This window comes from Diabrotica undecimpunctata, chromosome 7 (assembly GCF_040954645.1).
Source record: "Diabrotica undecimpunctata isolate CICGRU chromosome 7, icDiaUnde3, whole genome shotgun sequence".
NCBI lineage: Eukaryota > Metazoa > Arthropoda > Insecta > Coleoptera > Chrysomelidae > Diabrotica > Diabrotica undecimpunctata.
This window is the reverse complement of record NC_092809.1, coordinates 103850098-103872307: the sequence shown is the minus strand read 5'-3', so window position 1 is coordinate 103872307 and position 22210 is coordinate 103850098. Positions and strand designations below refer to the sequence as shown.

Below are 22210 nucleotides of genomic sequence, written 5' to 3'. Positions count from 1 at the left end.
GTTAACCATTTACACTGATTCTTTCAGTTTGCTGTTCCTTCTTAGAAATCATCATACATTTTGTTTTCTTAATGTTACGTGAAAGTCTATATCTCTGACTCACTTCTGTGATTCTATTCATTAACTTCTGGAGGGCTTTATAACTGTCAGCGAATACCACCGTTTCATCCACGTATCTGATGTTATTAATACATTCTCAATTCATTAAATAAATAGGAAATTGTCATGGGACAACTTCTTGAATGGTACTTGTGAAATAATTACACAATTTACTTAAATAAATGGGAAGTTAAAAAAATATATTTGTTTTCAACGTTTCGACTTCCATTCCGTAAATCGTTTTCAAAAAAGTTTTAAAAATTAAAATTAAATTTAGGAAGTTAGTACACCTGTATATTAGTTTGACGCTTGATCAAAATTGACAGTCAGCTCACTAGGTCTCGATCTAGCAGGCATATTTTTAAATGTTTTTCCTTGTAATAGATATTAAATTCTGATTTATTGTGTGTTAATTGGTTGTGTATTTATGTATTGTGTGTTTATACAGTGTGTAAAAGCCAAATGGAATAAATTCATTATTTAGGTAACTGTACATATTTATAAAAAATCCCGAAACACGTCAAATTTAAATTATAACTTGACATTCTTTAACGTGAAAATGCAACCCCCACCTTCAACCCCCTTAGAATGACAGGTACAACCCCCAATTTTTAAAATAGGAATTATAGGCTTGTGATATATCGTTTGAAAGGTCTTTTCATTTTCCATTCAATAATGTTGTCGCTTTCAAGTTTATTAAGATTAATTAAGGTAAAATAAATTAAATCATGTGGTTACCGAAATTCGGTACAATGCAATCAAAAACTAAAATTTAATGCAAAACGCAATAAAATGTAGAACACGAAAAAGAACTATGAATGTTAACGAAGTAGATGTTCAAAATGTTCACCGCGAACGTCTTGGAAACATCCTAATCTCAAATAAAACTCTCTTCTAACATTATTTAACATAACAGGCGTGATCGACCTAATCGCAAGCGTTATTCGTTTTTTTAAGTCATTTAAATCAAAAGGTTTAGTTTTGTACACATGGCTCTTCACATATCCCTATAAAAAGAAATCTAATAATGTAAGATCAGGTGATCGCGCTGGCCATTCAATCGCCTCCCTATCCACCGATTGGGAAATGTATCGAGGTACTGCCGGACATTAAGTTGGTAATGTGGTGGTGCTCCATCCTGCTGAAACCATATCGTATTCGCTGGAACTTGAGGGTTTCCTGGATCAGGATATAAATTTGCCAACGTTGGAATGACATCATTTTGAAGTAGTGCCAAATAATTGTTGCCATTCAAGTTGCCCTCAATGAAAAAGGGACCAATGATATTGTTTCTTACAATCCCTGCCCAAACATTAACCTTTTGAGGGTATTGAGTGTGTTCTTCTCTCATCCAGTGAGGATTTTCCGTGGCCCAGTAGCGGCAATTTTGCAGATTAGAATGACCGTTAAGTGAAAAAGTACACTCATTAGAAAACATAACGTCTTCTAATTGGATAATATTGTTATCCAACATGTTCATCATTTGCTCACAAAAAAAAGTTCTTCTATCAAAATCGTCTTCCGTGAGCTCCTGAGTAGGTATCATCTTATAGGGATGCAATTTATTTTCTTTTAATATGTTTACTATCGACGTATGGCTAGCATTGAATGTAGTGGATGCCTGTCTACTCGATGTATGTGGATTTTCCTGAAACTCAAGCAACACATCTAATTTGAGTTCATCACTCAGTGCATTGGCAGCTGCTTTTTTTATCTGCCTTACATGACCAAACTCGCGAAACTTCTTCTCTATTTTACTTATTGTTCCATGGGATATAGGCGGTAAATTAGGAAATTTCTCATGAAATAGGCGAGTTACTTCCTGTTGTGTTCGGGTGTTATCTCCGTAACCAATCATTTGTAAAACTGTTATTTTATGCATTTTCGTTAATCTAACCATTTTTCAGAATTGAATTGAACGAACTTTTTACTTAAATTAAAATACTGACAACTTAAATAAAACAATTTACTAATGCGTGTTAAAATAACGGTGCCACGGAAATTCTTTAAAGTTTTTTAATGGTTACCATCTAAAAACCACATTGCTATGGTTTTTGTTCACTTTCTCATTATCAAGACCTAAACGGGAAATAAGTTTTGAGTATATTTTAGCGAATTTCGGTAACCACATGATTTTAATTTATTTTATCTTAATAAACTTGAAAGCGGCAACATTTTTGAATGGAGAATGAAAAGACCTTTCAAACGATATATCACAAGCCTATACTTCCTATTTTAAAAATTGGGGGTTGTACCTGTCATTCTAAGGGGGTTGAAGTTATAGGTTGCATTTTCACGTTAAAGAATGTCAAGTTATAATTTAAATTTGACGTGTTTCGGGATTTTTTATAAATATGTACAGTAACCTAATTAATGAATTTATTTCATTTGGCTTTTACACACTGTATATTGTGTATTATGTACAGATAATGTGTCTTTGTCCTTCCGTTAATCCATTAATGTTGGTATATATTATTTTAGGATACGTAACAGCTTTCGACGAGGACTCATCTTGGATGGGCATATTTAATCATTTAAAAAACGGTTTTAAAAAACAACCAACAGACTATGGTTTTAACTATTTTGACTTTGAGGCTATAAGATTAATGGGAAATACTCCGTTGGGGACAGTTGAAATTTGTCAAGGAGCAAGGTGGGTATATAAAGTTCATTTGGACTACTTGACCCATTTCGTTCGAACGATGGAAGATAACTCATCAAAGTATTTCGGTTTCTTCTGGCAGAACAGTATATCTCATGATGATCTAAATTTACCTAGAATAGGTGATGACCATTACTACTCTATGATTAAATATTTTAAGGAGCATGGTTATCTCAATAAAACAATCCTATTCGTCATGAGCGATCATGGAATACGAACCGGTAAAATAAGAAGTACATACCAAGGAATGATGGAAGAAAGGTTACCGTTACTATATGTGTACCTTCCAGAATGGTACAAACAAAGGTACCAGCAGCAATATAGGAATTTACAACAAAATTCTTTACGTTTAACAACACCTTTTGATTTATACGAGACTTTTGTTCATTTATTGAATATAGAAAATAGCGATACTAAAACTGGCAGTTCAGATAAGTCTAGAGGTGTAAGTTTACTAAGAAAAATTAGTAAACATAGAACTTGCGAAGATGTAGGCATTGTAAGTCACTGGTGCACGTGTCAAAAAAGTAAAGAAATTGATATAAATGATAAAAATATTAAAGCCGTAGCTGATTTTTCTGTTAGTTATATTAACAAGCAACTGTCAGCTTATTCTCAATGTGCACATTTAAATTTAGATAACATATCAAGTGCAAGACTAATGGAACATAATAAAGAAATAACAGGAGATTATCAGGTATTAGATTATATGTTAAGCTTTACAACAATTCCTGGAAATGGTTCGTTTGAAGCAACCGTGAGATATATGTCAGAATTTAAAAGTTACAGTATTGTTGGTTCAATTAGCAGGTTAAATTTATATGGCCAACAAAGTGCTTGTATTTCAGATTATGAGTTAAAACTATACTGCTATTGTACTTGATATAATAAAGTTAATAAAAGACATTTGTTAAGTTATTATAACCTGATAAACACATTCCTTGTCGTCCAATGGTCGTCCTTTTTACCGCATATAAACAGCTGAAAAAATTTGTACCTACTTCTTGTGTATTATTAAACTAAAAACCTAACATTGGACTATCGAAAATTCTAGGCGCCGAAATCGTTAAGGGAAACTCGCGCATGCCTGCATTTTTGACAATCCTAGATGCAGTAAGTGGTGCGCTCAGACTTCAGTGTTCAGTTAACGTTTAATAAAATCAGGAGATGATTTTATATGTTAGAGGTGTTATTTGATATTATAGCAAATTTTAAGAGTAAAAATCATCATTCATTTACAGAATGGCTTGAGTATGAAACTGAAAATAGTAAAATAGAATTTCTGATGCTTTAAAACTGGAACATACCGGCTGAGGAAATAAATCCCAAATAAATTCTAGTCCTACATGTTGGGAGTTGGAGCAATGGGTTAGTAACTTATCCTTTATAAAACTTTATACAACTTGGGGAGTTGTGGGGAATCGGACGGGAGTAAATGACACTTTTGGCTTTGAAACGAACACTAAGAATCGATACCCGATATGTAAGTATAAATATGTTAAAATAGAACAGAAACCATCAAAACAGAAGATGAATATTATAGCGCTATCAAAAAATTGAAAGAAGGGACAATGAAATAAAAAACTAAAAAAATATATTCACTTTTGGCAAGTGATAGCTAAACATAAACCTACGATTACAATGCTCTTCCTCTTGATAATAATGGAAATACATTAAGGAGTATAGTTTAATATCTGAGAAAATCTTGACCATTACTATTCTACTATATTATATACTAAAAAAAGCATTAGAAGAAAATAAAGTCTGCTCTACAATTTGCTTGAACGTGGCACATGCGTTTGGCATGAGGGTTTAAACTATAAACTAAGAACGTTCATGCCTAAACAGTATTCACAAATCTTAGAATCATAAATTGCGAATAGATATTTCAGAATTAAACAATAAGAAGTGTACACCGATTTAAGGGAGTTGCTGTCGCTGTAGTAAGCTGGCGTGTCACAATAGAGTGTATAAGGTCTGGTCATGTACCTATTATATATACGTGTGACATTCCAGAGCTAGAACAAAACAATATACAGTCATACTAGCGATAGGAGACACTAATAAAGAAACGACTGATAAGTTGCAACTATCAGTAAATACAATACATACCTGGACCAGAAAATGGCGAATAAAATTAAAAGCTACTAAATCTGCACACATTAACTTTATAAATAAAAAAATAGAAAATTTCCCAGTTAGAATAAATGATAGTCAAGTTCTTTGTGCAACGTCAGCAAAATATTTGGGCATCACCCTAGACGCGAGGCTGCTCTGAAAAGTCCATGTCAAAATGAAAAAAGGTGAGAAGATATGCAACTAGAATATTTAGACACATTATTATTTACCAAATGTTTAAATGAGAACCAGATCCAGTTTAAACATAACTAAACACCTGTAATAGATACAGGTATTAATATTTGCGAAATACTTAATAAAATGAGAACCTGATTTTACTAATAGAAATTTTTAATGCCGGAACCAAAAAAAAACTGGACTAAAAACTAGAATATTTAGACACATTATTATTTACCAAATGATAAAATGAGAACCAGATCCAGTTGAAACATAAATAAACACCTGTAATAGATACAGCTATTAATATTAACCAAATAATAAAATGAGAACCTGATTTTACTGATAGAAATTTTTAATAGCGGAACCAAAAAAAACTCGACAATTAAAAACTAGAATATTTAGATACATTGTTATTTACCAAATGATAAAATGAGAACAGATCCAGTGTAAACATAAATAAACACCTGAAATAGATACTGGTATTAATATTTACCAAATAATAAAATGAGAACCTGATTATACTAATAGATATTTTTTATATAAAACTAGAATATTTAGACACATTATTATTTAACAAATAATAAAATGAAAACCAGATCATTTGGGAGGTTAAAAAAAATTTTTTTAAATAAAAATTTTTACATTTGGTTTTAGTAACTCTTTTGAAAAGTCACGCGTCGCACATACATAGATTTTAGATATTTAGGCGGCCAAAAGTCATTTTTAAAAAGTCGAAATAACGGTAAGCTATCAACCGCTCCGGTGAGTCAACAGTTCCAGCTACAATATAGTATCCCCACTACCAGCGACCGAAGAGTTGGCAGTTGGCCTCCGGTCATTCGAATTCGACAGTGAACGAATATGTACGTGTTAGTTTTCGACACTCTCCTAAACTTATAACTAGCAACCTTCAGCCGGGCGCGCCGCAGTAATTTGCTGCGTAAACTCAATATTTCCAGGTAAAGTGTTAACGGGATACGCTATGTACGTGATATTTTTAAAATTCCCTTCTTGGTTAATCCTTAGTCGGTACCTATCATCGTCTTGTGAAATCAAAATCCAATTAGTTAGTTATCGTACTTTATTGTGAATAGTACATCGAGGCAGACAATTGCTGCAAGGCGCCTGGTAGTGAAATTCGCTCAATTTTTTTTTTGAAATAACTAATATATTATATATCTTTTTCGAGAAATTGAAATTTTATTGGTAAGTAAAATTGTTAATAATATAATTATTTATAAGAATTAATAATATATATGAAACATATTAGATTATTGTAGAATTCTATACTATAACATATTTTATAATTTTAGATTACGCCATGTCTCGTAATAATCCAAAGGAAGTGTTAACCCAAGCATAATTAGAGGAAATTCTAAATAATATGACAGATATATTGAAGATAAAACAGATGAAATATTGGAAAGTGATAGTGATTTGGATGAACAACAAATTGAGGAGAACCACGACGATACATGTTCAGAGCAAGATATGTCAGATGAGGAGGAAGTGTTTTACGAAAACGTTAAAGATACATTCATTGGCAAGGATAAAACAAATAAGTGGTATAAAACTTCTTTTGTCACATCTAAGACAAAGCAACAAAATATAATGAGAGTACCACCGGGATTAAAAGGAACTGCACGTAAAATAAAAACAGAAATTGATGCGTTTTTTACTATTATTGATATGGTTGATGAAATTCTAATTTTTACCAATTTATATATAAATGAACATAGAGATAAAACGCAATATTTGACAGATAGAGATTGCAGGAAAGTGGACAGGAGTGAGTTATTGGCCTTTTTTGGACTCCTCTATTTGATTGGCATAAAGCACGGCAATCACACAAATGTGATGGAACTTTGGGAAAAAGATGGCACAGGAATTGATATTGTTCGAGCAGTAATGAGCTACAAACGTTTCCTATTTATTGCATGTTCATTGAGATTTGATGATAAACATACAAGGAGTGATAGATGTAAAATAGACAAGCTGTCGGCGATTAGATCGTTTTTTGGCCGATTTATAAAAAATTGTCAAAACTCATACAATTTGTCAGAGTATACAACAATTGATGAAATGCTCCATTCCTTTAAAGGTAGGTGTAGCTGGATACAATATATACCCAATAAACCTGCTAGGTACGGGATAAAAATGTACGCGTTATGTGATGCTCAAACATTTTATACCGCCAATTTAGACCTATATTGCGGTAAACAGTCAAGTGGCCCATACGACGTATCAAATTCGGCCTTTGACGTTGTAAAAATAGAATCCGTAGAAATGACAGGAAGAAACATAACAGATAATTTTTGTACTAGTATTCCGTTAACTAAATATTTGCTGCAGAAGAAAGTTACTCTGCTTGGGACGCTGAAGAAAAACAAAAGAGAAATTCCTCAAGAATTTCTTCCACATAAATCAAGGGCAGTTCAATCTAGCATATTTGGATTTCAAAAAGATTATATGATTACCTCTTACGTGCCGCGTAAAAGTAAGTCAGTCATATTATTATCGTCTATGCACAACGAAAGTACAGTTGACATGGATACTAAGAAACCACAGTTGATTTCAGATTACAATAAAACAAAAGGAGGAGTTAATACTGTAGATAAATTATGTTCATCATACAGTGTTTCACGAATTACTAAAAGATGGCCGTGTGTTATATTCTATAATTTAATTATTATTGGAGGCATAAATGCTTTTGTTTTACATTCCGCTGCAAATTCTGGAAAATCACTCAAAAGGAGACATTTTCTCAAAAACCTTGCAATGAACTTGATAAAAGAACACCTTTATACACGATCACAAATTAAAACACTTCCACGTGATATAACAGAGTTCCTGTCCAGGATGTTTCCGAAGCAACCAGTACCGCATCAAGAAGACGAAAATCCTGCTGAACGTGGTAGATGCTGCAATTGTTACAGTAAAAAAATCAAGTCATATACCTCTATGAAATGTACGCAATGTAGTGCATTCACTTGTAAAAGACATTCTAAATCTAATATTGTATGTATTATTTGTAATGATCAAATAAATTAAAAGTTTTTTTCTGTTACAATTTATTAAAATTAGTTAAATTAATAAAGCGTTCTTATTTTTTGACTAAATAAATAACGATACAGTTAATCAATAATTAAAAGTGTCAAAAACAATAAGAAACTACATGGTAGCAAATTGCTGCGGCGCGCCTGATGATGTAATTTTTTAGGGCGCGCCTGGCCGAAGGTTAAGTGTATTATTCATTTCAAGCTAATTGTTTCGATTTAATTGTAATGGATTGCGACAATACAGGTAAGAACTATTGTTTTTGAAAACAAAATAACTCAGTTCACATTATCTATCATTAATTTTGAACACGACAACCATCACCCTGTTCGTAATGTATTTTTTTACATTAATTTATATTCAGTAACTGTTTTAAATTACTTCTTATTCCGTCCCTATCATAATTTTTGTTATTATATATACTTGACATGTAACTAAGTAATTCTATAAAAAAACAGCCGCACAAATTTGCACTTTTTTGAGCTAAGCCTCTTTGAAATGCTCTATGTCAAATATAGCAAAATATTGAGTTTGCATTATTTGTTTCAGGTCTACCTACTGCATCGGGTACTAAAATGTTAACTCGTCAATACATAATTGACCAACTACAAAGTCAAATTTTACCAACATTAAATGAAAAACTTGACTATTATGAGAATTTTCTCCTAATGCGTTATGGGCACAACCGAGAGGCTAACGATGTCTTTAAATAAAGATATTCTAATATAAAATCACAAATTAAGCAACGATGGGCAAAAGCAAATAAACACCTAGATGTTTTCCTGAAAAAAAAACCAATCGTGGTTAGAGGAAACATTCGAGATTCCCATTGAAACAGCTTTCACTCAATGTTGACCACCCAAGTCTTTTGGAGAATTAAGTGAGCGTAGTAAACGAAGGAGAAAACGGAAGAAATAAGGGCCTCCATAGGTAATGAAGTTATTATCTACGCTGCTAAATCTGTGTTGTAGACAACAGGACATAAGACTGCCTCAAAATTGCTTAACGATATTACTAACTCACCAACACGGGCCAGTAAATATAGAAAAGCCTACAGTAAAGTTTGCGATAAGGATTAGCTACCTCCATTGACGCCTCAGCAAGCACTCAAGATGTTAGTTGACGCTGATCTATCGAGACGTCTTCTTCTTCTTAACGTGCCCCATCCCTAAGGACATTGGCGATCATCATTGCGCATTTGACTCTATCTGCAGCCGTTCTGAAAAGTTCTATTGACGTTTTCCCACTCCATTGTCTCAGATTTTTCAGCCAGGACGTGCGTCTTCTCCCCGGTCCTCTTTTGCCTTCCACCTTCCCTTGTATGACCAGCCGCATCAATTCGTGTTTTTCGTTTCTTAGTATGTGACCAAAGTAGCTCATTTTTCTCTTCTTTATAGTGTTGAGTATTTTTTTATCTTTTATCATTCTTCGTAGCGTTTCCGCATTTGTGATGTGTTGTGTCCAAGATATTTTCCATATTCTTCGATAACACCACATTTCAAAGTTAATGAGTTTTTTCTCCATCGCCTCTGTAATTGTCCAGGCCTCAACACCATACAACAGGACAGAGAACACGTAGCATCTCAATAATCTAATTCTAATTTCGATGTTGAGTTTTCCATTGCATAATATTGCTTTCATCTTATTAAGAGCACTTTTAGCTATCTCAATACGCCGTTTTATTTCCGTACTTCTATCCTATTCTTCATTTATTTCGCAACCTAAGTACTGATATCTGTGCACCCTGTCCAAAAGCTTTCCTTTAGCATAAACACTGTCTTCCTCAATCCCGTTCTGGCTTATCACCATGATGTTTGTTTTATTTATATTCAGTGCCATTCCATACCTTTCGCAGTATTGGGTAATGCGATTAACCAAGATCTGTAGTCCTTCTCTGCTGTCCGCAAGTACTATTGTGTCATCTGCCTATTTAAGATTATTCAGAAGTGCTCCGTTAATAAATATGCCTCCATTTACGTCTTTTAATGCCTCTTTAAACAATTCTTCTGAATACATATTAAAAAGTAAAGGAGAAAGCACACATCCTTGTCTTACTCCACGATTTATAGGTATTTCTTTCGATTTTTGTTGGTCTATTCGTATTATTACTTTCTGATATCGGTATAGATTGGCAATGATTATCACGTCTTCGTCATCTAATTCTGTGTTCTGTAGTATTTTTGCCATTCTTCGGTGTTGTTCTTTGTCGAAAGCTTTTTCAAAGTCTACTAGACATATGAATATGTTGCAATGGACATCTCGACATCGTTCGATTAGTGTTTGTACAGTAAATAATGCTTCTCTGGTGCCAAAGCCTTTTCTGAATCCCAATTGGTTTTCAGCTATTCTATCATCTAGCTTTTTATAGATACGTTTGTGTATCACTCGTAAGAACCCTTTTAGAATATGGTTCATCAAACTAATTCTCCTGTGCTCTTCACACTTCACATATTGCATTTGATTTTTTGGGTATTGGAATAAATATTGATATTAACCATTCTTTCGGAATCTCTCCCGTATAATAAATGTCATTAAATAATTCTATTAGTGTGCCCATATGATTTTTTGTTAATATTCTTAAGATTTCTGTAGGTATTTCATCTGGTCCCATGGCCTTCTCATTTTTTATACGTTTTAGCGCTTTCTCAATTTCGTCTTTGGTGATTGGTGGCCCATTTCTTCCTCTTGGTCCAATGACCTCAATTTTCTCGTCGTCTTCGAATAGCTTTTTTATCTATTCTTCCCATCTGTTTATTTCATCTGTACATTCCGTTATTATCTTGTTATTTTTATCCATGATATTTCCGATGCCCTTCTTCTTGTACATGCCAGCTGTCTCTTTGATTTTCTGGTGTATGTTAAAACTGTCATGTTGTTTCTCTAACCTTTCTATTTCTTCACACTTTTCTGATAGCCACAGTTCCTTAGCTTCTTTGATTTTCTGTTTGATTATTTTATTAATTTTTTTGTACTGTTGTTCGTTTTTATTCTTGTGTGCCCTTCTTTCCGTCAACAGTTCTTTTATCTCTTGTGTGATCCATTGTTTATTTTAGATGATGTGTCTTCTCGAAGTTTTTGTTTTTTGATATTTCTCAAGATCTCCTCTACTTTCCTCCATTTATCTGTTGTTGTCAATTGCTTTTGCCTTTCTACATCCTGAACTTCTTTGTGCACTTGTTCTTTGATTTGTTGAGTTTTCTCAGATTGATTCGCGGTGTTTTGGCAGTTATTTTTACCTTTTTTAACTTGAATTTCATGTTTGCTCGAACTAGATTGTGGTCACTTGTTATATCTGCTCCTGGGTACGCTTTAGCCGATATTATGGCATTTTGGAATCTTTGATTTATTATGTAATCTATTTGGTTTCTTATTATAATTGAACCATCATCTCTAGGCGCTTTCAATGTATATATTCTTTTATTTGGGAGCTTATACCACGTATTTTTGATAATGTGTTCGTTATCTTTGCAAAACTCAACTAGTCTTTTACCTCTTTCATTACGTATTCCCAGTCCGTGTTCTCCTACTACTTCTCCATCTCTTCTTTTCCCTACCTTCGAGTTAAAGTCACCTTAAATCAAATTTACTTCTTCTTTTTTAGTTTCATTGAATGTTTTGTTTAAGTCATTGTAGAAGCTGTTTACTTCTTCCTCTGTGCTATCAGATGTTGGTGCATACACTGCAATCATGTTTATATTGCACGGTATAGCGTTTAATTTCAATAGTGCCATTATATCCGTTATCGGTATGAACCCTTTGACTCATCTTTCGATTTCTTTGCTGATGACTATTGCTACTCCATTGCGGTTTTGTGTGTTGTTATCTCCGGAATAGTAAAACACGTAGTTGTCTATGACACTTCTGCCGCTGTTAGGCCATCGGACTTCACTACATCCAAGGATATCTATCTTTAAGCGTCTCATTTCTTTTGTTAGAATATGGGCTTTTCCTTGTTGGTACAAACTCCGTACGTTTCAACTGCTTATTTTTTTTTCCGTGTATTTAGTTGGATGGCTGGTCTTGTAGAGGTTTTTCTCAATGCATCACTGGGATTTTGCTTGCTGACGACCTGAGAGGCCCTGTGATCTTTTAGGTTTGTTCCTCTTCTGCCGGATCTCGGCTTCCGATTTCCGTGATCAGTAATATCTACTAATTTTGTTACCATTGCGATCATTGCCATGATGATTGTCCTAGGGATATCCTTAAGGATCTTTAATGTGGTAGTCATCCCGTGGCTTTCCACATCCTTATGCCGTTGGTTACTTATTTGTAACTTCTCCGCCTTAGGGGTCAATTTCTGAACCCCAGGACAAGTAAGTGCCCTGCCGCTTGCTTACTCGTCCGCCCGAAGCCGTTGGTCAATAAGTGGATGATTGCTTATGCCGGCAATCGTTCGGTGGAATTTTCGCCATATCTAGCTACCCTCACATAGTTTAGCCTGCAGATCATTTCAGTTGCCCGGAGTGTGGCACGTAGAGCCATAAGTGAGAGTTAGTTTTCCTATGAGGACCAGTTATCAAGAACCATCTCCCGCCTATGACGCTCGATGTGGTCGTTCCGATAAAAGACGCTACCTCTACAGCACAACTCTACACCTCGAGACGGCAGTATGAGATAATAACAGCAACAAATCCAAAACATTTCCCTTGCTATGATTTTGTTTTGAAAGCCCTAAAAATTACATCTACCTGCGCAGAGAGTAACCTACAGTGCCTAATGGATCTAACTGTGATACGATTATCAAAAAACCTAGAAGATGTGCTAATTCGACTTAACGAGCAAGAGAGAATGTCGTTAATGATAATTTGCAAATGGGGTTGTGACGGTGCCCAACAATCCAAATTTAAACAAAGTTTCAATAATGATACCGATTCAGATGCCAACATTTTTATGAGTTCCTTTGTACCTTTGCGCATTGTTTGTGGAAAAAACGGTAGTAAAATTGTATGGCAAAATCCAACACCTTCGTCAAAGTTTTGCCGGCCAATTCGATTTAAATGTGTAAAAGAAACAGTGGATGTAACTAAAGAAACGATCAAATATGTGCAGAAGTCCATTAAATAACTAAACTATACAATTGTTACGTTAAATGAAAGGGAGTTTTCTTTCGAGCACCAACTCAAATTGAGTATGATTGACGGTAAGGTGTGCAACGCAGTCACAGACACGAAGTCAACATCCCAGTGCTACATTTGTGGAGCTACCTCAAAGAACTTTAATGATTTGTCAATGAAAAATACTGTAAACGCTCAAGCTTTGGAATTCGGTTTGTCAATATTACACGCGCAGATCCGTATTTTTGAAAGTATTGTACACCTTGCGTATTAAATACCTGTAAAAAATACAGAGAAAGAAAAAGTGAAGAAGAAAAGGCATTAGAAGCCCAAAAGAAGTCGGAGATTCAGGAGAGGTTTCGAAATGAAATCGGACTACTCGTTGACATGCCAAAGGCCAACTTGGCAACACCAATGATGGCAACACAAGGAGCAGATTTTTTGAAAATCCCAAATTGGCTTCAGACAGTACAGGTATTAGCTTTGATCGAAGAGAGAATTGATTCTCTTACCTGTTGCCAACCATAATGTAGCTCCGCCTATTTTAAACTGTTTGTCCTTGGGTAGTGTAGTGTTATGTTCAATTTTATGTTTATGACATTCTGTGATTGTTGGATAGGCCAAAATTGACGAAATGCCCATGAAGATGCTCTAGGAAGCGAAAGTACTTGGGCAAGATTTAATTAATAAAACTGTGCTCGATATCTGCCTTTTATTTGATCAAATTAAATCATAAAAAGTTCGCTACTTCCAATAGGACAGCTATCAGAAGAAGCTGCAGAAACCCGGAACAAGCATTTCCGATCATACCGGTTAAATTTTGCTAGAAAGTTTTCTAGGGAAGAGTGTAACTTAGATGTATATTATAGGCTTTTGTAAAGTTCAGATATCTTCATTAGTTGCTTGAGACAAATAAAAAACCTTCACGCAATGCATTTCTATCTGAAACGATTGAACTTTTATTACGACCCAAACACAGAGTCAGTGAGGATGTCTGAACCGGAAGATAATGATTATTAATATATATTTTTTTATTGTTAATTCGAGTTTTCACTCATTTGTGTGTTGTAACTTTTACTGTTTTTTTTATAACGACAAATATATGTTTGTTGTAAAAAATATATACTTTTCCTTTAATGTAATTGAACGTCGAACCAAAATTACACCAAATATAATTTTGGCCGCCTAAATCTTTGAAATATAAAATATGTGGTCGTCACTGGCTATGCAGCGTGTAAGCGTTCATGCTGGTTGGATTATACGTAAGAGTCCTTCTGCTCTTATTATATATATAATAAAATATTAAAATGTTTTTTAAAAGATTATATTTGCGTTAAAATATGGCCTAGATATGAAACTTTTCGCTGTTTAACGATGTTAAGAAGCTGCCTTTGAGTATTAGCTCTTCTTAAGACCTCTTTCATTTGAAATATAGTCGACCCATAGAATTTTAAGTAACCTTCTGAGACACATTTGAAACGTTATAATATGGCTTAGCGATGCTACTTTATGTGATAAATGTTTTTTAACATCTGCATCAGCCACTCTTTATAAATATGTTGGATAATCTGCAAAATCGTTGTGAAGCTTATTTGCCCGCAATGCATATTTTGAACATGTTAATTATTAAATTAAAAAATAAATACAATTTTCATTTTCGGTACTGCTTATTTTGCCATACGCTGTATTTCTTTATTTGTTTACCAACCAACGTGTTTAGAAGAATTTTGCTACCCCGTCAACATCGTACATCACGAATTGAACACACGATTTCTACACACATTTCAACCTCACTGCAATTAAATTGCTAATTGGTAATAAGTATTTGACATGAGAGAGGATATATTGTTATCACAGAATCAAAATAATCCATTTTTTATCTAAACTTGATAACCATATATATATTAACCGTATATTTATTAAAATATGAGTTTAATTAAAATAGTATAGTAGGTGATGCAGAACAGAACATACTTTGGAAACTCACTTTAATATTTTCAAAATGTTGTAAGTATATGTTTCAATAATCTGTGTATTTCATTATACGTAGCTTGAGTAATATGTTTGATTTTTAGCAATTTATGAGTAACTGCCAATATCTTATTTTTCTTCTCTTATCTCCCTGTGCATCGAGATATCAATGGAGGTCATAATCGACTAGATTCATTTACTTCAGTCTATCTGTGAAAAAATCATCGATTCCACGTAAAAATCTTATATGTATAAGTTTTTGAAGGTTCTAAAATGTATATAAGGAACAGCTGATTTTTCTTCGCTTTTTTAACAATCAAGAAAAGTGAAAAAAAAAACATTTTGTGTATATAAAACGTTACTTATACATTTTAGAGAAAAATAGTTCACAAAAAAATGTGTAGATCGTAAAAATCTCCTAACCTAAACCATTGACTAAGATAATTGCAATAAACCTTTATTTTTGAAGTAATTTATAAATGTTAATAACTTTGTTTTTTGAATAATGACATGTAATATAATTAATTTAAATTATGGCTATTAATGAGTTATTAAAGTGTGCTAAATCTCATTAGGATTGACCAACTAGTTTGTAGGTTATTCAATTTGTTTATCCAGATGAATACTACAATATCAATACTACAATATGTAATAACAACTTTAGAAACTATGATGTCAATTTTTATCTGTACAGGTGGCTATACAGGTAAGGTAAACTTACCACTCAAGGGGGATAATTTGTTCAAACATTTTTGTACAGCATTTATAACTTAGGCAGGTAATACAAAAATAATGACCAGCGACAAAAATATTGATACCAGTAGCAGGGACAATCTTTGATTTTCGGAAAATATTTGCCCCATTTTCGGTAACTTGATACAGTACGGCATTCATACACATAGTTTCGGATCATTATTTAGATTACTTTTTCTGCAGCACCGTACATATCGGATGGTACAGGGATGAAAAATGTAGAGCACAATTCTTGATTTTAACCCTCATTCCTTGAGATCATTGAAAAATGTACGGCATCAATTTCTCTTATGTATGGATAATTTCTCTTCTTTTTTAACAAGTTGTTCATTAGTTTGGATTGGTACATTTAGGTCAATTCTGTCACTTAACTCCTGTCTAAAGCTAGCCCAGTCCATTGTTATGCGTTGAAACATAATTATTTTCTCTTATCATCATCATGATTCTCAGCATATTCTACCGATTATAGTGCAGCCTCCCTTACATATTCATTCTTTATTTCTGTCCACGATTGTTTAAATTTCACTTTTCTGTGCCTTGTTGTACCGGATTGTTTCCTTGTCATAAACCCATCTTAAATTTGGACGTTTTCTTGGTCTCTTAACGCCTCTTAGATATCATAGTGTAATTATCGTGGACCATCTAATGTCAGTTCTTCTCGCCAAATGCCCGCCCACTTCCATTTTAAAGATTTAATTCTATGGATTACATCAGTAACCTTGGTTTTGTGTCTAATCCATTTTATTCTTTTTCGATATCTCTTTGTTATATCTAGCATGCATCGCTCCATTGGCCTTTGAGTGACTTACTTCTTCTTCTTCTTTCTTCTTGTATGTAGTTTTTAAAGCCTGTTTCTTCTTTAATATTAGCCTCGTAAATTGTTTAAATTATCGTACCATCTTTTTCTTGGGCTGCCAATACTTCTTCGTCTATTTGGTAACTTATCTCGTGCCATTCAAACTATCGTATCTTCTGCCATTTTACTAATGTGTTCGTTCCACCCTTGTTTCCGTTTTGTCACCCATCCATTTATGTCTTCTATATTGCATGCTCTTCTTATGTTTTCACTTCTCTCCCTATCCAACAGACTTTTTCCTGATATTTGTCGAAATATTTTCATCTCTGGTGTTTCTAGTAGTCGTCTCGTTTTAGATGTCAGGTCTTGTCTCCGTCGTGTATGTTAATATGGGTCTAATTGCTGCTTTATAGATTCTTTTTTTTGTGTCTTGTCTTAGGTGTTTGTTCTTCCAGATTGTGTCATTAATAGATTATTCCGCTTTAATTGCTTTTAAGCTTTGTTGCGTACTTCTTCTTCAACATCTTCGTAATGGGTGTTTAGATGTTGACATACATTTGGTTGTTTCTGCTGATATTATAATATTGTATTTCTTGGCTGTTATATTAAAGATGTGTTAACAACATGTGGTAAAAACATAAATATGCTGGTTTTTTATACTCGATGGCCTTTTCTGTGATTTGTCTTAGTACAAATACGACGTCTACACAGGATCTTTCGGATCGGAATCCTTGTTGTTCATCTGATAAAGTTGTTAGTTTATTGATTTTGTTGGTTAGGACTTTTATGGTAAGCTTAAGTGGGGTGTTCAGTAGATTTATACCTCTATAATTGTTGGAGTCTTCTTTATCTCCTTTCTTGAACATTGTTATTATTATGCTTTTTCTCCATGAGTCTGGTATCTTACAGTGCAATATTAGTTTTTGTATACGTTTTGTCATCTCAAGGGTTATACTTTCTCCTCCGTGTTTTAGAAGCTCATTCGGTATTATATATGGTCCTGGCGACTTTCTATTTTTAAGAGAATTTATGGCTATCTTCACTTCCTGAAAACTGATTTCTATTTTGTGTCTTAATTCAGGTACGGTATTGTGTTAATTATTATTTTCCTTTTCTTTAAACAATTCCGTCAGGTATCTTTCCCATTCGTTTGGGAAACTGCTTTGTTTCATTTCGAGCCAGACCAGACTTTATCGTATGTATCGATAAGCCTAATTGCATGGTTTTTTTTGGATCGATTAGTTAATTAGCAAATTATTAATTTCTTCAAAAACTGGACCAGTTACGTGGCGTAGGCTTACCTACAATATTTTTGGAAGAAAATACATAAAACGCAAATAAATTGAACAAATAATTAAATTTTTCGTCTACCTTTGACTACAAGGGTACCGATAATAAATACAGTTCTCACATCAGATCCTCATAGTTCACAACTTTTCAAGATGTCACAAAATATTGAGCATAATTCTACTTTAACTTCCTTATATGTAACTGCAACCAAATCAACTCCTAGATCAACTTTTCCAAAGTGGGATCAAGCCATAGTATTGCATGCCGATGAAAATCTAAAATTGTCCGATTACGTCAAGGCAGCAGGTGACGCTGTTAGTCCCAACCAAATCCTATTCGCATTCAGAATATCTAATAACAGATTTTGTATATATTTAACTAATTTAGAACTCGTCGACAAACTTCTAAAGTCTCATCCTTTTTTGACGGTAGGAAACTCTGTGATGAATGTTCGCAGGCTAGTCTCCCCCACAAAAAGAATAATAATATCCAATATATCTTTATGTATACCACACAACCTTGCAGAAAATGCTATAAAAGAACTTGGGCTCCAACTGGCCTTCCTCGTCTTATTTTTAAGAGCAGGTATCCCCAGCGATAAATATTCGAACATCATGAGCTTTTGTCCACAGAAAAAATGGAATGCTACATATGCAAGAAGTCAGGACATATTGCCTCAAATTGTCCCAATCCTCCACCCAATTAAATAACATCCCAGCCTCAGTCGTTATTATCAACCCAGATAATAGATCCCTCACCACCACAGTCTTCTATACAACCCGCAACATTACCACAAATACCTGCTTCGGATCTAAACAATGCCATACCGACTAAAACGCCCAGACATAAACGTGACTACTCTGAAATCGAAAGTACAGTGCAGACTGATATTCCAGATGTCTGCTTCAGAACTTAACAATTCCATAATGACTAAAACGCCCACACATAAACGCGGCCGCTCTGAAATCGAGAGTACAACTGAGCAAACTGGTATTCCCGATAACATCTCGGTCGCAAATTCGTCCAAGGACAACATCATGCCTCCCCCTAGTAGAGACATTAAGAAACCAAAAAAGAAACCCAGAACAAGTTCACCGTCAGAACGGTACCTTTCCGATTTAACATAAGACGCTATCAAAGAAGCCTTTAAGCAAACCTCAGAATCACTTGGTATTCCTCTAGAAAACTTGATAGCCTTTGTCGAAAACACTTTCGGCTGTAGTGACCCCAACGTTGAAGCTTTTAAGTTTACAGAAAATGTTTCAGGGCTAATTTCTAACATTCAAGCATTATACCCAACTTGTCAGGAGAGGTCTATCAAAAACAGGCTAACCCGTCTAACCAAAAAACTGATAAAGGCCTTAGGCACTGATCCAGAAGAACCCGAAAGTACGCCCAGTCCAAATCTTTCCGCCGATTCTAATAAAGATAACTACAATTCTGACAGCTCATAACCATCCCAATCCTCTCGGAAGCTCCACATATTTACACATCCAGTCTGGAACCTCTTCTTGCATAGACCTAAGTTTTTGCGATCCTGGAACCGCTCCTTTGCTTCAGTGGCAAACACTAGATAGCTTATATGATAGCAATCACTACCCCATTTTAATCTCAAGTCATATACCCGAAAATGCGGAAGTCAAAAATAAATGGAAAATTGCCCATGCAAATTGGAGGTTATTCAGTAATACTCTTGAAGACCTTTCAAACCAAATAATTCTCAAGGAAAACATCGACGCTGCCGTAGAGCAATTTACAAATTGCATTCTAAATGCGGCCAACCAATGTATAGGTAAATGCACCATAAATTCCTCAAGAAAGACCATTCCATAGTGGAACGACTCCTACAAACTCGCAATAAAAGGATACAAAAAGGCTCTTAATAGATATCGCAAAACTCGTAGCATCGAAGATCTTATTCATTTTAAGAAAAAGTGTGCAAAATCCAAACGAATTCTGAAGGAAAGCAAAAAAGAATCCTGGAAAAAATTCGTTAACGGCGTAACTTCAGATAACGTGTAGCTTTCTCCCAGATGCAGTATACCCACAGCCGAACTGTATGGAATACTTAAGGCATTAGACTCGCCCATTGCTAATGATCCAAGGAAAGAGAAGCATAGGGAGGCGTAGAATGTCATGGCTGCGCAACCTGAGAGAGTGGTACGGATGTACATCAAATGAACTTTTCAGAGCAGCCGTCTCAAAAGTTCGAATAGCTATGATGATTGCCGACCTCCGCCGCGGAGATGGCACTTGAAGAAGAAGAAGAAGATTGCTAATGAGAAGTAATTAGCAATATGTACCGATTCTCTTTACGCCACTGACTCAATCAGAAATATATACTCCATACATCCCATTGTACAGTGCATCCACAGTATCTGCCAACAGCAGTCAAAAAATAGTGTTTCAGTAACTATCTTCTGGATACCATCTCATGATGGTATCAATGGAAATAAAAACGCTGATCATGCAGCAAAACTGGCCTGTTCTTTAAAAAATATGGAAAACATACAACTTCACCAAGACCTAAAGGCCAGTATCAAGAACAACGTACTAAGCACTTAGCAAACACACTGGAACGTGCAAAATACAAAACTACGCACAATTCAATCAACTGTTACCTCCATCACCATGCCTCAAAAGAGCAGAAAAGACAATATTATTATCAGAAGGCTCAGAATAGGTCACACTCGTCTTACTCATGGATATTTGATGTCTTCTGAAAACCATCCTCGCTGTAAACATTGTAATGAGTCAATAGTAAACCTCAAAGAGACTACTACAACTTTCAAAATAATTTAAGTGATCTACTCGGTTCTAGAAACATGTACAGTGCCATAATTTGTTTCCTAAAAGACTGCCACCTTTTCTACTTAGTGTAATTTATTAAGATGTTGTTAATGCATCCTAACTTGTATATAAACAGATTGTATATGTATGTAAATATAAACATAACCAAACATTATCGAATCTGACAGAACCCAAAAAACAGATGTTTTCAACTTGTTTTGCAAAAACGGCAAATTAAGTTTTTATTTAACAAAAAAAATCCGACTGGCACGTATCATTAAAAATAATAGTCTGGGAGATAGCATTACCAAAGTAAGCCGGCTGATATTAACACCCTGTATAATTATTAAACAATAATTATACAGGCTCATCAACAGAATCAACAAAAACCTCATTAAATTTTCCATTTAAGCCAAAGTTTCACAATTATTGCTTCACCCTGTGTAATTATTATTTATACCATTGGATAGCATTTTTATAGTCTTTTCAATGATGTATCACAAGAAGGGGTTTGCGATTTAAACTTTTTTGGTTGTGGTGGGTGGGGCCTAGGGGGTTGATGGGGGTGAGTTCTCTTTCATGTTATTTTAGTACCCCCTTACTATCCTAGAAACGACTTCAAGCATTTTTCAATATCAGCTTTTGTTCGTGAGATATAGCCCATTGTAAGTTTTAAAATTGACACACTGTATATATAAATAATATAGCTGTGTTCAAAAAAGGAGGCAAAGAAGACCCCAACAACTAGGGATATAAATCTAATAAACACCTCACTTAAGCTTACTACAAAAGTCTTAACAAAGAGAATCAACAAATTGATAACACTACCAGACGAACAATATGGATTCAGATCCAGAAAATAGTACGTAGCCGCCGTGATTGTAGTAAGACAAATCACAGAAAAGGCTATTGATTATAATGAATAGGCATATTTTTGCTTCGTTAACCCAACAAGGGCTTTTAATCGTATCCAAGTCAGAGATTTCTGACTACCTTGTAAATTTTTCGTTACGTACATAATTTATATAATTCTTCCTTCTTGTACTGTATCCATCGTATTTTTGTTATACTTCCCCCAATTGGCCCTTTCATTGTTTTGCACACAATGAGAGTTTTGCGCCTTAAAGGGATAAACTGTTAAATCACTTATCACACATTGGATTAACACTTCCAGTAATATGGTATTGATGTATTAGGGTAAAAACTAGTATTATCAATATCTTGTACAACTTAATTATTTTAGTTTCTCTCTGCAGCAATGTGGATTTAAGAGAAGGTTTACATTAGTAAAGCAGTAGAGACCTCCTGCCTTACTTTATTGTAAGTCAACCTGCGATCCCGAATAAATGAAACTCCGAACCTTTTCATAAACAGAATAATATAAAAATTATAAAATAAATAAAAAAGATTCTAGTGATTATACCTATTTTACCGGTTAAT

The 22210-nt window shown here is 34.3% G+C and overlaps 2 protein-coding genes across 3 annotated transcripts in view; both read left to right on the top strand.

The window, feature by feature from the left end:
• LOC140445683 (uncharacterized) overlaps positions 1–3667 on the top strand; it is a 44272-nt gene extending 40605 nt beyond the window's left edge. For both annotated transcript variants that reach the window (XM_072537930.1, XM_072537929.1), the window contains exon 3: positions 2581–3667. In XM_072537930.1, the coding sequence (XP_072394031.1) occupies positions 2581–3644 (1064 nt within the window). In that variant the 3' untranslated portion in view covers positions 3645–3667. The remainder of the gene's footprint in view (positions 1–2580) is intronic.
• Positions 3668–15067: 11400 nt separating this feature from the next.
• The window catches only part of LOC140445682 (uncharacterized), a 31752-nt gene continuing 24609 nt past the window's right edge, over positions 15068–22210 (top strand). Inside the window, exon 1 of the mRNA XM_072537928.1 lies at positions 15068–15177. Within this exon, the coding sequence (XP_072394029.1) occupies positions 15173–15177 (5 nt within the window). The 5' untranslated portion in view covers positions 15068–15172. The remainder of the gene's footprint in view (positions 15178–22210) is intronic.